The sequence below is a fragment of the Cervus elaphus genome, chromosome 18, assembly GCF_910594005.1.
Source record: "Cervus elaphus chromosome 18, mCerEla1.1, whole genome shotgun sequence".
NCBI lineage: Eukaryota > Metazoa > Chordata > Mammalia > Artiodactyla > Cervidae > Cervus > Cervus elaphus.
Window position 1 is genome coordinate 60,017,414 of NC_057832.1, and position 16,344 is coordinate 60,033,757.

The window sequence follows — 16,344 nt, forward strand, 5'->3', positions numbered from 1 at the left end:
TGTGCGCACATCATGTAATAATGCTAATGTGATTAAACTTAAAAAAATGTTTTTCCTTCCCTCCACTTTTGGCACATATGTGATAAAAGTAACTATAACTGTCCAGTGAACACAAGCATTATCACCAATGTCAGAGGTTCTATTTAGTGGCGACAGTGAGATGATTTTACTTTTTAAAAATTTTTTTATTGAAGTATAGTTGATTTACAGTGTTGTATTAGTTTCTGCTATATAACAAAGTGAATCAGTTATACATACACATATATCCACTTTTTTGATTTTGTTCTCATACAGGTCATTATAGATTATTGAGTAGAGTTCCCTGTGTTATACAATAGGTCCTTATTACTTATCTATTTTATTTGTAGTAGTGTATATATGTCAGACCCAATCTCCCAATTTCTCCCTCCCCTGCTGAGATGATTTTAAAATAACAAGAGAGTATAATTTAAGCTGCTGGAAAACACACTTGAACCACTGGGAAATTCTAAGTAAGGTTACATATCATTCTGGCATCAAAATGCACCTCTTCTCAGGGAAAAGGGATTACTGGCCAGCAAAACTCTTTCAACGTACACTTCAGGAGTTATCTGCCTGCACTAGAATTCTGCCCTTAGGACTGAAATTCTCATTTTGTGTGTTTGTCTTTCTCATTGAGAAATATAGGACAAAAGGAGAAGTTTACCTCATGAACACGACCTCCCATAGGTCCAATTTTCCCCAAGTAAAAATTTAACTTGATTTTAGGAGATGTCTGGAATACTCAGGAAAGAGCTTCATAGAAAAGAGGTAAATCCAGATGAAGGGAGAAGTTAAAAAGGACCAGATGACACTGGCTGTAAATATCCACTCAGGAGGAACCACATTGATGGAACCTTCCTAAGGAACAGGGCTTACCTTTTTCCCTGTGACAACCAGTGTATAGCCATTCTGGTTTAGTGGGTGCTCCACAATCACTTCTGGAGACACAGGGTGGGAATCCAGGGGAAAATTCACGTGGGGAGTTAATGATCCTGATCGAGAAACCACAACCTGAGAAACAAAGCAGAAAGCACTCTTAATCCAACAGTCCAACAAGCTCAGTTTAAATACACTATCAGGGGAGAACGTGGATGATAATGGTAATACCAGATTAGATGAGCTCATGGATGTTTGAACGATATGCCCAACAGCTTACTGCACTGTAAATCAATTCATCTTCTAATCTCCTGCCTTGAAGACAATTTATCTGAACCCCCAAGACAGAGTTTTGCCTATGATCTTTTAATGATTTCTAGGAAAGGAGATCTTCCAGCCAATCAGCCAGCACATGCAGACACATCCTCACCATTGTACTGGGAACTGGAGGAGCCAAAACTCACCCCAGAAGACCTCACTTATGCTACAAGGATTCTGGATTATTTTAAAATCTATCCTCCTGACCCTCCCACCGGGCAGCTTCTCTTGACCTTCCAGAAAGTGTAGTGAACAGGGAGTCTAGAGACCTGGATCTGGTTCCAGCTTTGCTACCTTTTAGCCATATTTATAGATCTTTTGAGGTTGAAATAGGCCCTCAGATAACTTTGAAATGATGTGCTGTCATTTCTTATAAACCATTGTCCCATCGTACATTATTACTTAGACTATAAATAAGGTTCTGTTTCTTGGCCTGGTTTTATAACAAGACCTGATAGTTTTAACAATGTCTTAGGAGATTTGATGAGTGGTGTCATTCTTGCTGTCAGGTATTTCTAATTTGGGATGGTTCTCAGCTATAAAATTTCCATCAGTCCAGTCTCTAGAACCCAGTAATAATGAAGTCCAGGCATAAGATCAGAAGAAGGTGAACACTCAGACTACAGGAGAGCTTAGACTGCGAGGCAAGCAGAAGTAACGCCGTGGCAGGCAGCTTAGATTAGGAGCAGGCCTTCCTACTTCTGGGTGGTAAGATTATCAGGCCACCTGGATACAACCAATTACCTTTCGCTTAACACTGACAGCTGTTTGCCAATTAGGAAATTAGGAATGGGGCGGAAACCCCCGGGAAAGCCCCGCGCGCGCGAAAGTTTTGACCAATGAAATTGCTTTGCAAAGGTGTAACCAATCCGCTTAAACCAACTACCAACAGCGTGTGCTCACCCTATAAATTTGTGTAACAGCTTGGGCTCGGGGCTCTCTGACCCTGCACCACTGTGTTGGATGCGGCAGGAGCCCTGACTCGAGTCAGTAATAAACTTCCCTTTTTGCGAGTTGCATTGTCTTGGAAGCCTTCTCTCTTCCAGCTCGGGGATTCGGACATCGGGCATAACAAGACGCATTCTCATTCTTAAACAGGCCATAACGTTCTATCTTCAGGAGGGTGCAAAATGCTGAGCATAGCTCTGGGCTTGAAACTAACTTTATGAAATTGCTTGACACCCAAATACCCTTTCATGTTTCACTGAAAGTGTATTTGTTTGCCATGTTTGAATCATGGGACAAATGTGGGCATCTGTGAAATTGAGATTAAATAATAAACCACTTCTACTTCAGCTTTCTTATCCATAAAATGGGAATGAACTGCTTAGTACTCTAACAAACACACAACATAAAAATGTTTTGGGGAACCAGGAGTAAATTTTTTCTTCAGCACAATAAAGGAGCTATTTACCCTGAAACAATTTGGGAAGATTCCCAAAATCCCTCATTTGCTCCCACAGAGTGGATTGTTGATAGAGAAATGAACCAAGTTCACACAGATCTGTAAAAGTTAAACACCATGACATTGTTTTTTCAAACATTTGCTCTACACCAAACACTCAACACGTTCAAAACAACTTCATTAAGCAGGGTGGCTGTATTTGCAGAGAAGTTAAGTGATGGATCGAAGGTCATTTGGTTGGAACGGGAAAGAATGGAAACTACTATTATCCCTAAATTTAGGGCCAAATAGTTATTTGTGACATTTGTAGGGAATGCAAAAAAATTCAGTTACCAGTCCTACCTCCCGCTGGTGCTGGTTTCAAGCAGAATACCAGAACACCAGATGTCTAAGTCTTCTATAGCAAATTATTTCAGTTAACCAATTTTTTCTATCTTGACTTACTTCTGCTGCTCATCACCTCTTGTTTTTCCTACCCCTCTTGCTCCCCTGCTCCCCATTTTAAAAAATATTTCTCTGATTGTTGTCAATCACTTCAAACTGCAAAGGGAAAAAAATTCCTTTTCTCACACACAAGTAAAAACCAAAACAACATATTAGCCTCTTTTAATAACCTGATTCTGTTCTCTGCCTCATTCTGTACGTTCTGCTTCACTGGAGATTATTCATCCTTCTGAACCTTCCTATAGATATTTGAATTTTGTGTCTATCTCTCTTATACCTTCCATTCTATTCAGACCTCCTACATAACGATCAGCTCCTAATTTTTTCTCCTATCTTTTTGATCTCTTTAATATCATTTCCCATATCTATAATAAGCAATCTCTTCTTAATTTAATAGGTCATCATCTTTGACTTTGGGCTTCCCTGGTGGCTCAGACAGTAAAGAATCCACCGGTAGTGCAGGAGACCTGGGTTTGATCCCTGGGTTGGGAAGATCTCCTGGAGAAGGGAATGGCTATCCACTCCAGTATTCTTGCCTGGAGAAATCCATGAAGAGAGGAGCCTGGCAGGCTACAGTCCATGGAGTCCCAAAGAGTCAGAGACGACTCAGCGACTAACACTTACCCTTGACTTTATCAAATATCTGAAGCCCATTCAAATATCCATTTCCCAGAAAGAATTAATATTTCTCTTTTCATAAAGATGCTCTTTGCACCGCTGAAACTTGGATAGATTGATTTGGTTCATTATCTGTTAAGACTCTTTATCTGGAGAACACCGTATATGATGGGTACTGAGCCAGGCATTGTATTAAGTGCTTTAAACAGGTATTTTGTTTCACAATAAGCCTACAGGGTAGGTACTATTATTTTCCATAAAGAAAATATGATAGAGAATTTTAGCTAGAAAATACAAGTCAGGTTTCCAAGGAACTTTCTCTCATGCCAGAAACTGTTTGCTTGACCTCTTCTTAAACACTCAAATATACTCTTGGAGCACCAGAGTAAACACCAATAAAAAACTTCAACTCTGAGCTCCCAAGAGCCACTTGTGAGTCAAAGCATTAAGACAAATTTCACAATATGTTTGCCTTGCCAAATACTCCTTGTTTTAGTAATCTTGGCCGCACAAGTTAAGTGTGCCTAAAGAGAAAGACTCCACATCTAAATAGTTTCTGATAGCACAGAGGAAATGTTATTAGCACAGCCGACAAGTTCAACTTTTGATCATGAACTAGGATGAGTGTGGCTTGGTATAAAAAATGAGATGAAACAGAGAAGACAGGAAGGCTGGGGAAAAGTGAGATGACTGCCTGGAGTTTCAAGCAGAGATCATGTCACAGATGCAAATACCTTTTCAGTTGATCATTAGCCCTTTCTCTGAAAGGATACCTATTGCTATAAAATGCCATGAATGCATTTCTATCATTAACTCCTCACTTTCTCTTCTTGCCAAAATTCTAAGTAATTGGGTAACCACTTTAACTCTCAAAATACTCCTGAAGCAATGTTTGCAAGAAATAAGGAGTTCCTTTTGGTTGTCATGGAGATATTTCTAAGGACAGAACAAAGTCCAGCATTTAAATTTAATTCTTATGATAAATCACCTGGTAGTTTTAGAACAATTAGTAAGAAATAGAAGACCAGCAATTATATTTTGAGTTTCTACTGTGTTGACAATTAATGCTCTATAAATGGGATCCCACAGAGTTCTCTTGCCCTCTTTCCACCATGTGAGTACACAGCAATCTGGACCAGGAAGCAGACTCTCACTAGACACCACATCTGCTGGCACCTTGATCTTGGAATTCCCAGCCTACAGAATTCTGAGAAATAAATGTTTGTTTTTTAAAGCCACCTAGTATGTTAATTTGTTACAGCAGCCCAAACTGACTAAAACACCAGCAATAGGTTTATATCTTAAGTATGTGAAAGAAATTGATATTTGTCTAGAAAGGAATCAGATACGAAGAGCTTTGTTTCAACCAAGGTAAACACTGAGCTTTCTAGAACTAAAAAAATGAAACATAAGAAGTGGAAATCGCTGATTGGTGCTGACAACTTAAAATTAGAAGTATTAAGACAAAGTACCAGGCAGCAAAAGTTGAATTAAATGAAACTTTGCTTTGTTCTGTCACTCTTTTTGGTAAACAGGCACAAGTGTTTCTCTACCAACCTGACACTACAAAGGCCAGGATATGTACAAATAGCAATTTTCTTTATGATTATAACATCAATGTGTGTGTCTCAACATTTTGAAATGAGTCAAAGTGAGTCAAAATGAGTCAAGACCAAATTGAGACCAAGCATCTAAGAAATAAATAAGCTAGTAAATTTGTAACAATTTTAAAAATCCAAAACTTTCAAATCAGTATTTCAAATATAATGACTATAGGATTAGTCAATCTATACACAGAGTATATCTATCTGAATTTCAAAAAGGCTAATGATAAATATATTTCACTTTAAAATGCCTCTCTATTTCTTTTAAGTAAGCACCTAAATAAGAAATTCCAGTTATTCCCTGCTACTAAAAAAAAAAAAAAAAGGTTAGCATTTTCCAATGTTTCAAATATTTATGATGTTTTAAATTTCTATACCATAACAATTTATAAGATGTATGTATTTCAAGATCATGCATTAATTCATTTTAGGAGACTATATACAAACTAGGCTTAATTTTTTGCTATGGACATAACTCTGTAATTATTATTTACAATAGATGTTTTTTTCCTCACAGAAGAAATCTCAGAATCCATGAAACATATTTTCTTTTAAAGAAATATACCAAAGTTACTGTTCTTTATAGATGTAAGTAAATTGATGATGTATGCCTTAAAAAAAAAGGCAGATGATATTTTTATTTGGTCATTTTATGAAGGAGATAGGTAAGTCAGCAATCTCTGAAGAGAATGTGGAAGTTCAGACTTCATTTGGCTGTGTCCCTGCAGGCTGCTCACAGCATTGATGAGTTGATGATCTGTGTCTACATAGTCTAAAATAGCAGTAATCCCAAATGTAACATGCTGCAGGCTTCAACACAAACCACTGAAATACCATGATGGTGGTACAGGAACCGAAGGAATTTGGAGACAGGAGGTCAATAAATAAATAGATTCTTCTTAGTGGAAGTGAGTAATTACTCTCAGGTTCACTGATTACTAACAGAATCCTTTAGGTAATGGTTCTAAGTAATGACCATGAGCTAAGGATGTCTTTTTAGGTGATTCCTACCTCTTGAACTTTCTTGCTTAAGACCAACCAGTCCAGTTAAGAGAAATGGGCTTATGGGTGGTAACAGCATCACAGAAAGGGGGATGGGGGAAGAGAAGGATGATACCAAAGAATCTAATGACATCTATGACAGCGCTCAGGCAGTGGCCACTGTATGCAGACAAGCCAGTGAATGTGGAGATGAACTTGCAAAAAGTCTGGAAAGTGCGTATCCACCCCTACCCCATCCCCATCCACTCACTCTCCCTGGCCTGACAGTCATGCACAAATATTTTAATAGCAATGCTTGCATCTAGAGATTAAAGGCCTTATATAAGTGCTGTAAAAAAAAAAAATCAAGCAAGCATTGTTTTTGGATGTAGATTAGACGAGGAGCTCAGAAGGGGAGATGTGGGCAATCCCTGTGATTAGTCCTGTGATCTTCATGAGTATCCCGCTTCCCTCTCCCACGTAGCCCTGCACTCTGTGCTCATGTTCTCCAGCCTTGTTCTTTTCTACATCCCCACCCCCTCCACAACTTGTAAGAAGCCCTGTTCTTACTGTTTACTTACACTATCTCCAACATTGTTTATCATATTATGTTACTTCAAAGCATCCCAAGAGAGCAATCACACAAATAAAAACTGTTTTTGAAATCTAGATCTACATTGACATGGCTCTACAGATAGACTTGAATATATGTACACATTAGTATATTTAGACATAGCTGCACCTGTATGAGATAAGTTACATGCTTAAATGTTAGAAACATGTCAAAAATGTCTTTTCTTCCATACATATAATATTGTTAGCTAAACAATATAAGTCTTGCTAATCAAATAACCACTGTGAAATACCTGATTCACTTTGCACCCAACAGCTGGAGCTGAAGCTTGTATTCCCAGCCAGAGCTGAACATAAGCACAATAGGAAAGGCAGAAACAGCTGCAAACTCTTGGGAGAAAACATTTGCAAAGCAACTTTGCCTTTAGGCTTCAGGGTAGGAAGGAAGTAAAATCATTCTTCTGTTCCTTTTCATGTATGGCAGCTGTCTTTGGGGAAAAAAATTATGTCCCTTCTATTTTGTAACAGAAACTTCATAGTATTATTGAAACATGGATTGTAGAAACTTAGGCTTGGCCACAGATTCAGCACTTCAGCGCAGTCAAAACATTTACAGAAGTTAAGTCACTGCTTGGATAGATTAGGCTGGATGGTCCCCAAGTTTTTGCTGTACTCCTGACTCCATCTCCAACATTATTTGCTGTAAACAAATTGGATTTTAGTGACGGTGATTCTTTGATCCTTCAAATGGTCTAGGATTATTTACATAAAATTTTACCAAATGGAATTCTCTTAGGCAAGTGGCAGAGAAACAGATCCTCTCTCGGTGAGTCTCAATAGCCTTGTGCCTTTTATGTCTTTGTTTTCTCTAGGTATCAGGTACATGTTTCTATCTCCCCTACTAAAAATTTAGTTCTTCAGAGGAAGGTTCTCTGTCACAGCTTCTGTTGCCTCACTTATTTGCCTAGTAAAGCACAGTTAGTATGTTCCTGATATATAAGGAATGAATTGAGAGTTACCTGATTTCAAAAAATCAAAGATATCAGTGCTTTTCATAAGAAAAGTATTTATTTAAATACTTATTTTCATCTTTGGTTTTAAAAATCAAGGATATCAGTGCTTTTCATAGGAAAAGTATTTATTTAAATACTGATTTTCATCTTTGGTATTATGGATGCACAGATATGCTATAGCTTCTTTGATGAAAATGCTGGGAGATAAGAATAAAACATTTGTTACAGCATTTCTATTCTAATGAAACTGATATATATATAACATACCACTTGGTGAAATCTGAAATCTGTCACACAGCAGAATTTACTCAGTTATTAAAGCAATTTATACAAAAATGGAATTTTATTAGAACTTCAGAATCTGGAAATAGGCCAGGAACCTTGTGATGTGAAAAAGTGTCAGACCTAAAGTGACTGTAGAAAGCTTATTAATATGCAACCGGATTGGTGAGGTAATACACAAAATAAAAAAACGAAAGCAGAAAAAAAGATAAAAGGAGGCAAATGAACATAGGGAAGCCAGTAAGAATTCAATAGATGCTAGCTTCATTCATTCTTCAGATTTTTCTTGGAATTCTCTAGAATAACATCAGTATCAACTAAAAACACATATAAACACCAGGTAACAACACACATTTTACAAGGATAGTGGATATGACCATATTTCAAATTTGTTAAGAGTGCTTGTCTGTGTGGGATGGTGCTGGGCATCTCTCCTTAACATTTTGAGGACAGAATTAAATGGTTTGAAGTGGGTAAATAGGAACACTGCACTGGGAGAGAGGGAACAAGGAAGAAAATGCATAGTTAATTGTGAAGCAGTGTGACGAGGGGAGACCAAGTGTGGAATCATTTAGATCTATATGATTCGTTGTGAAGTGGGAAAGTTTTATTTACACGTTTTATGATTTTGCAAAAATTCCACCAGGCCCGCTAGTACAAGAACATTTGATGCATATCCAGACCGCTATAAAGACAGTGGTAGTTTTTAAAAATATGTTTTGTTAAAGAATATAGATAGAAAAAAAAAAAAAAAAAAAGAATATAGATAGAGAATGTACAAATGAGCAAGTCATAGGAAAACATCATCATCTTCAATTGCTTTACAGTCATTTCCTGACCAGGATGTTAATTATGTCAGATGATCACAAAATAAATATCTCCCTTTTAAAGAAATTTCTAGTCTTTGTGGAAAGTCAACATTTCCATAGCTACCATCGTCATTGTGCATTAACCAAGAATCTACTAATGAACTCATGTTGAAAGCACTACCAATAACTATTAAAACAGTAAAACAGACCCAACATGAGAGCATCTTAATTTGTGCAAAGTGCTAGGGTATTTGTATCTAGGAAACATGATAACTGCGACTCTGAAATGTGAACTTTTATTGTATGGGAATACTGTTGCTATCCATTAAAGGCATTTCTTAACAAAATCTGGATCTTTTTACTCCCAGTGTTTGCACTTCTTTGTGTCTGACCCCATCATTTTGCAGAATCAGAAGAGCTGGAGTTACAATGGGATTCTGATGATAACGTCCCTTCCTAACGCCTGCCAATATTTCTCAATGATGTGAATGTTTCCTCTCATGGAGACGCACGGTTCACACAATAGCTCTCCTTTGATCCGTAGCTTCCCCTGAAATAGGAAAACATCGCCTGGAAGTGCTTTAATTGTTTCATTTTATTTTCCAATCATGTGATTTAAATCATGAATGGAAAAAAAAACCTCAAACTGTTCCAGGCAAGAAAATTAAAGCAACCACATTTAAACTGAAAGCTTTAAGAATTTAACAAAAAAAGGTCATACACGTCAAGAAGGGACTAGGCTTCATTGTTTTGCTTTCAGTCTGTGTCTCTAGCTTCCACTGTGATTTTCACTTTACAGTATTTGCCAAAACCTTACTGTAAAAAGAGAAGCAAATTAATTGTATGACACTGGATAAAACAGACACAGCCACTCTCAGAAAGTATTGTACCTGCATGAATCGACCCTCTGACGTCCCGAGATTAGCGATAGTGAGATCTCCTTTGATAAAGGTGGATATAGATGTTAAGAGGACTTGGTTGAACTGGCCCGTGAATAAGTCAACGCGCGGCAAAGCTGTGGTAAATTCCGTTCGATATTCATCATTGCGCACTTCACATCCTGATGAATTTCTCAACAGTGTCTGGAATAAAATATGGTCATAGAATTAATGTGAGTCCAGATGTGAGCAAGCTGTTAAGAAACTTTCCGGTGTCTTTTCAGAGGTTAGAGGGAATGGGATAACAGACAATCTGCAAATGGACATATAGCCCCAGATAGGCAGAAACAGTTCCAGTGATCTAAATGACTTCAGTATCAGTAAGTGCTGTTGTATATACACAGACTCAAAAACTAGGGCTTCCTTGGTGGCTCAGATGTTAAAGAATCTGCCTGCAATGCAGGAGACCCTGGGCTGATCTCTGGGTCAGGAAGATCTCCTGGCAAAGGGAATGGCAATCCACTTGAGTATTCTTGCCTGGAGAATCCCATGGACAGAGGAGCCTTGTGGGCTACAGTCCATGGGGTCACAGAGTCAGACACGATGGAGCAACTAATATTTGCACTTTGACTTTCTAAAACCAGGGTCAGATCTTATCACAGTTTGTACCACAGTTCCACATGTAAGTACATAAAAATGGCCACATGTAAGTACATAAAAACGGACTTCAGCGGGCGCTAGTAGGAGAAAAAAAAACTATGAATGTCTCAGGCCTGGACATAAAGACAATGCTTCTAGCAGGAAAGTCCAATGAGATGGATATCAACTGGAATAATCATAAATGTGGGAGTCACACTGGGACAGTATATTTTAAACTGTGTGCCTTTGTGTGCAGTGAGGTGGTGAGGAGTGATGATTTATAGATAATTCATGGGAAAGCAGCAGAGAACCAACCCCAGACTCAGGTGCCTGCATCATACAGCAATTATCTATAATATGTTTGTGAAATTCATGTTACTTCTGTTTCAGTTCTTCCATTTGTAAAACTGAGAAAATTACAGAAGTGCACCTACCTTACAGAGCTGCTGTAAAGATTAAATGAGCTAGTTTACAGAAATCTCTTATAAAAGAACCCAGTACACAGAGAACACAGAAAAGTTGTCCTCATTATGGTGAAAGGCTCAAAAAAATGCAAAAGTTATACATCAAACGTTTTCAGTTCAGCCGCTCAGTTGTGTCCGACTCTTTGTGACCCCATGAATCGCAGCACACCAGGCCTCCCTGTCCATCACCAACCCCTGAAGTCCACTCAAACTCATGTCTATCGAGTTGGTGATGCCATCCAACCATCTCATCCTCTGTCGTCCCCTTCTCCTCCTGCCCTCAATCTTTCCCAGAATCAGGGTCTTTTCAAATGAGTCAGCTCTTTGCATCAGGTGGCCAAAGTATTGGAGTTTCAGTTTCAACATCAGTCCTTCCAATGAACACCCAGGACTGATCTCCTTTAGGATGGACCGGTTGGATCTCCTTGCTGTCCAAGGGACTCTCAAGAGTCTTCTCCAATATCACAGTTCAAAAGCATTAATTCTTCGATGCTCAGCTTTCTTTACAGTCAAACTCTCACATCCATACATGACTACTGGAAAAACCATAGCTTTGACTAGATGGACCTTTGTTGGCAAAGTGATGTCTCTGCTTTTTAAAATGCTGTCTAGGTTGGTCATAACTTTCCTTCCAAGAAGCTGGAAGGAAACTTAACTTCATGGCTGCAGTCACCATCTGCAGTGATTTTGGAGCCCCCCAAAATAAAGTCTCTCACTGGTTCCATTGTTTACCATCCATTTGCCATGAAGTGATGGGAACAGATGCCATGATCTCAGTTTTCTGAATATTGAGGTTTAAGCCAACTTTATCACTCTCCTCTTTCACTTTCATCAAGAGGCTCTTTAGTTCTTCTTTGCTTTCTGCCATAAAGGTGGTGTCATCTGCATATCTGAGGTTATTGATATTTCTCCCAGCAATTTTGATTCCAGCTTGTGTTTCATCCAGTCCAGCATTTCTCATGATGTACTCTGCATATAAGTTAAATAAGCAGGGTGACAATATACAGCCTTGACATACTACTTTCCCTTCTAATACTACTTTTCAAACTGTATCATTTGTCTCCTCTGCAGGACCATCCATGCTTGCCTAGCAATGTTAGGGTTTCTCAAGGCTCCATCCTAGGGCTGCTCCGCTGCTCACTCTTGACACTCTCTACCCAGGATATGTTTTATTCTTTTTAGGTGACACTCATATATCTGCCTCCAGGCTACACTGCTCCTCTGAGCTGACTGTACATTTATCAAACTGCCTACAAAACTGGCATTCAGATGTCTCAGAGAATTCAAGCTCAACATGACCAAAGTAGAAACAATAATCCTCCTTGCCTGATCTCATGATACAATATACCCCAGCAAATGGCTCTACCATTTCTCCAGGTGCACAAGTCAGAAATTCAAGTGTCATCCCTGATTCCTCCCCATAAACAGTCTACTGCCAAGTCCCATCAATTGTACTTTCTAAATATCTCCTGGGTCCATCTAGTTTTCTCTATCTCCACCATGGCAACTTCATCCAAGATACCCCCATCTCTATCCAGGACTATGAGAATGGCTTAACTGGACCTGACCAATCCAATCTCATTCAACCTCTTTCTAGATCCATTCTCCACACTGCAGCCAAGTTTTCATTTTAAACCACATATCTCATCATGTCACTCTGCTTAAAATGCTTAGCATTTCTCCATTGCTCTTAGGATCAAGGACAATATTTTTAACATGCCCGGTTGGATCCTGCCTCATCCGGCCCCTGTTCAAATTCTCCAGACTCAGCCTGCATTGATTTCTTCATTGCTCCCTATGCGCCAGTGAGCTGGCCTTCTTTCAGTTCTCCAAATAAGCCAAATGTCCTCCTTACAGAGTCTCTGAACATACTGTTCCTTCTGCTCGTCACACCTCCATTCACCTTGGTAACTCCTATACCTCCTTCGGATCTCGTTTGTCATCAATTCTTCAAAATGTCTACCCTGATCTCAATATCGAGGTAAAATGCTTCTATGACAGACTGCCATAATACCATTTACCTATGTGAACTGGCACTTGCAGCTCCAACCACTATTTGTGTTTGTGATATGTGAGTGGAGTGAGACGTCCCAAGCGGCTTCCTATGATCAGAGACGGCTTCTTTACTACTGTACTGTTAGCAGGAGATGAACTGCCACACGCAGTAGATGTCTAATAAATATTAATTGAATGAATGAACAAGTAAGCAAATCAATTATGGGTATATGGGGAATGAATGTGGAGATACGAACCAAATTACTAAAGCTATTTTTTCTTTTTCAGGTATGGGGGTAGTTTAAGAGTTTACAAGAGACAAATGGAGAGACTGACTCCGACTATCCTGACAAAATGATTGCAAACTGGTAACGCTGAGGCAGATAACTGGGACAAAAAGGTGTATAAGTAAAACAAAGCCTAACTTGGAAGAAAGAGAAAAAGTTCTGTTTTACACATCTTTGTATGTGGCTACAAGCCCAGGAAAATGATTTAAAGATTATAGAGATTTTCTATTATTGTCCTATTGTATTTGTCATAATCAGAAAGTTGTTATAGTATATTTCAAACCAACTAAGTGTTTAAGAACAAACTGAAATAAAAAATTTAAGTACCCTTATGTAAAATAGGCTTCCCTGGTGGCGCAGTGGTAAAAAAACCACCTGCCAATGCAGGAGATGTAGATTCGATCCCTGGGTTAGGAACATCCCCTGGAGAAGGAAATGAAAAACCACTCTAGTATTCTTGCCTGGGAAATCCCATGAACAGAGGAGCCTGGAGGGCTACAGTCCATGGGAGTCACAAAACAGCTGGACATGATTAAACAACAACAACATGTAACAACATGTATGGCTTATTCCATAATGTCAAACTACGTCACACAGAATGCAAAGTTCTTACATCTATTAACTTTTATGGTTAAATATAACCTAATGTGCTGTTTTATATAGCAACAACTACTTTTTTATTTTAAATGGTGAAAAATTAGTGAACAGAGGGTCTCAGAGATGCTAAAGTTATGACTTACAGTTAATAAGATGGTCTAGTTCTAGACATTTTTGATATATATTAGTGAGTACTCTTTCACTATTTAATTAGAAGCTTTTCTTCACTAAAGTGCTATAGATTGCTCTGAGGAGTAGCAGATAACTGAGATGTATCATCAATTCAATAGCAACTGATTAATTGGTAATTAGGTTTCCACTGGTGATCAATCATCCATTTTGAAGAGGGCCGGAACTAGAGAAGCTTCTTAAAGGAACAGAGGCCAATTTTAAATCAAAGGCCTTCTCAAGTATCCTATTATAGAGGAGGCTGCTCTTCAGAGTCAGCTTCTCTGATTTTTTTCATTTCTTGTTCTACTTTTTTCTATGTCTAGGAGGCATTATGGGAACTTTAAAGGCTCAGACTTGACTTGGGATTCAGTGCTGGTGGAGATATGATGGATTCATTAATATATAAAACAATTGGCAAATTGTGGAGTAGAGTCTTAGGTTGTAAGCTAGCAGCAGCAGTCTACTAGATGATACCACTCTAATGGCAGAAAGAGAAGAGAAATTAAAGAGCCTCTTGATGAGGGTGAAAGAGGAGAGTGAAAAAGCTGGCTTAAAACTCAACGTTCAAAAAACTAAGATCATGGCATCTGGTCCTATCACTTCATCATGGCAAACAGACGGGGGAAAAAAATGGAGATAATGACAGATTTTCTTGGGCTCCAAAATTACAGTAAGTGGTGACTACAGCCATGAAATTAAAAGATTCTTGCTCCTTGGAAGAAAAGCTATTACAAACCTAGACAGCATATTAGAAAGCAGAGCTATCACTTTGCCGACAAAAGTCCACATAGTCAAAGTTTTGGTTTTTCCATGTATGGATGTGAAAGTTGGACCACAAAGAAGGTTAACTGTTGAAGAATTGATGTTTTTGAACTGTGGTGCTGAATAAGACTCTTGAGAGTCCCTTGGACACCAAGGATATCAAACCAGTCAATCCTAAAGGAAATCAACCCTGAATATTCATTGAAAGGACTGATGCTGAGGCTGAAGCTCCAATACTTTGGTTACCTGATGTGAAGAGCCAACTCACTGGGGAAAAACCCTGAGGCTGGGAAAGATTGAGGACAGGGGAAGAGGGTGACAAGAGATGAGACGGTAGGATGGCATCACTGACTCAATGGACATGAATTTGAGCAAAAAACTCCAAGAGATAGTGAAGATCAGGGAAGGCAGGCATGTTGCAGTCTATGGGATCACAAAGATTCTGACATGACTTAGTTATTGACTGAACACCAAACAACAAGAGTCCAGGAACTGTCTCATTCATCTTTTAACCTCACCGTGTACCCTGCCTAGCACATTGTGTGTATTTAACAAGTCTACTGAAAAATTAATGCATGTGCAAAGTAACCCAGGGTTAAAGCCCATTTGCCTACCCAGCTTGCTTTGTGATCTGTGTTGCTGAATGGGGCAACCTGGAGAACAGAGGTTGGATGCACCTCAGATTGTCTGCAAACCTGCAGGACCTCACTGGTCTTTTCTAAATGAAGGCAGAAAAACAGGACCAGAACCTTAGCTTCTATTTGTCTGTTTTCTCAAGTGTAAGGCTTTTTTTTTTTTTTTTTACCATTAGTTAATAACTGATTTAAAAAATGTACAAAGCAAACATATGGTATGATGCTCTAAAATAGTGAAATTTCATTTGCTTATTGGCTTTATCACATGTAAGGCTTAACAACCGTAGAACTCTGCATCAGAATTAACGTAATATTTACATTGCACACTTCAAGGCTTCTCCTTCAGGAAATAGTAAGTTCTCTAAATGGTAGTTCCTCAAGGACTGAGAGGATTAAGTTATGTCTCTACTCCCTCTTCTCCCACCCCCCAGCAAATTCCAAAGTACAGAAACTCTGTACAGTGTTGGAACAGAATGTACATAATTCCTTGATCTTGAAAAATTGTGTACTTTGGAGCCAAAGCCAACAAACATTATGTCTGGTTTGAGTGGCATTCAAATTTCATAAGCCAGGGACCCCAACCCAACCTTTTTCCTTTTCCTTTTCTCCACAGCTGAGATCTGCAGGAGAGGGACTACTTCTTGTCTCTTCTTGCTGGGAATCCAGATAAACTTGACGGCTGTGGTCAGGGTGGCAGGAACTGGCTTACAGAGCTGCAGGCTGTCTTTGAGCTTGAACAGGAGACTTTTAACTATTAAGGAGCCTTGGATTAAACTCTCGGCAGTGCAAAGGTAAAGTACTGTGTAAATACGACGAGATATCCATCAGATTCATTCTGTCTCTTACAGATAACGAGTGAATGTGTTCGTTGCTCATTTGCTCAGGGAAGATGGGGTGACTTATAGTTTCTGGATGTGACATCTGGAGTGGGATTTGCCTCCAACTGGAAGGACAACTATAGACCCACCGCCA

The 16,344-nt window shown here is 38.8% G+C and overlaps 1 protein-coding gene across 2 annotated transcripts in view; it reads right to left on the minus strand.

Moving 5' to 3' along the window:
• Positions 1-16,344, minus strand: part of MET (MET proto-oncogene, receptor tyrosine kinase) — a 112,245-nt gene that overhangs the window by 44,378 nt on the left and 51,523 nt on the right. For both annotated transcript variants that reach the window (XM_043872394.1, XM_043872393.1), the window contains exons 3-4: positions 9,835-10,026; positions 898-1,032 (exon numbers count right to left, since the gene is read on the minus strand). In XM_043872394.1, coding sequence (XP_043728329.1) covers positions 898-1,032; positions 9,835-10,026 — 327 coding nt within the window. The remainder of the gene's footprint in view (positions 1-897; positions 1,033-9,834; positions 10,027-16,344) is intronic.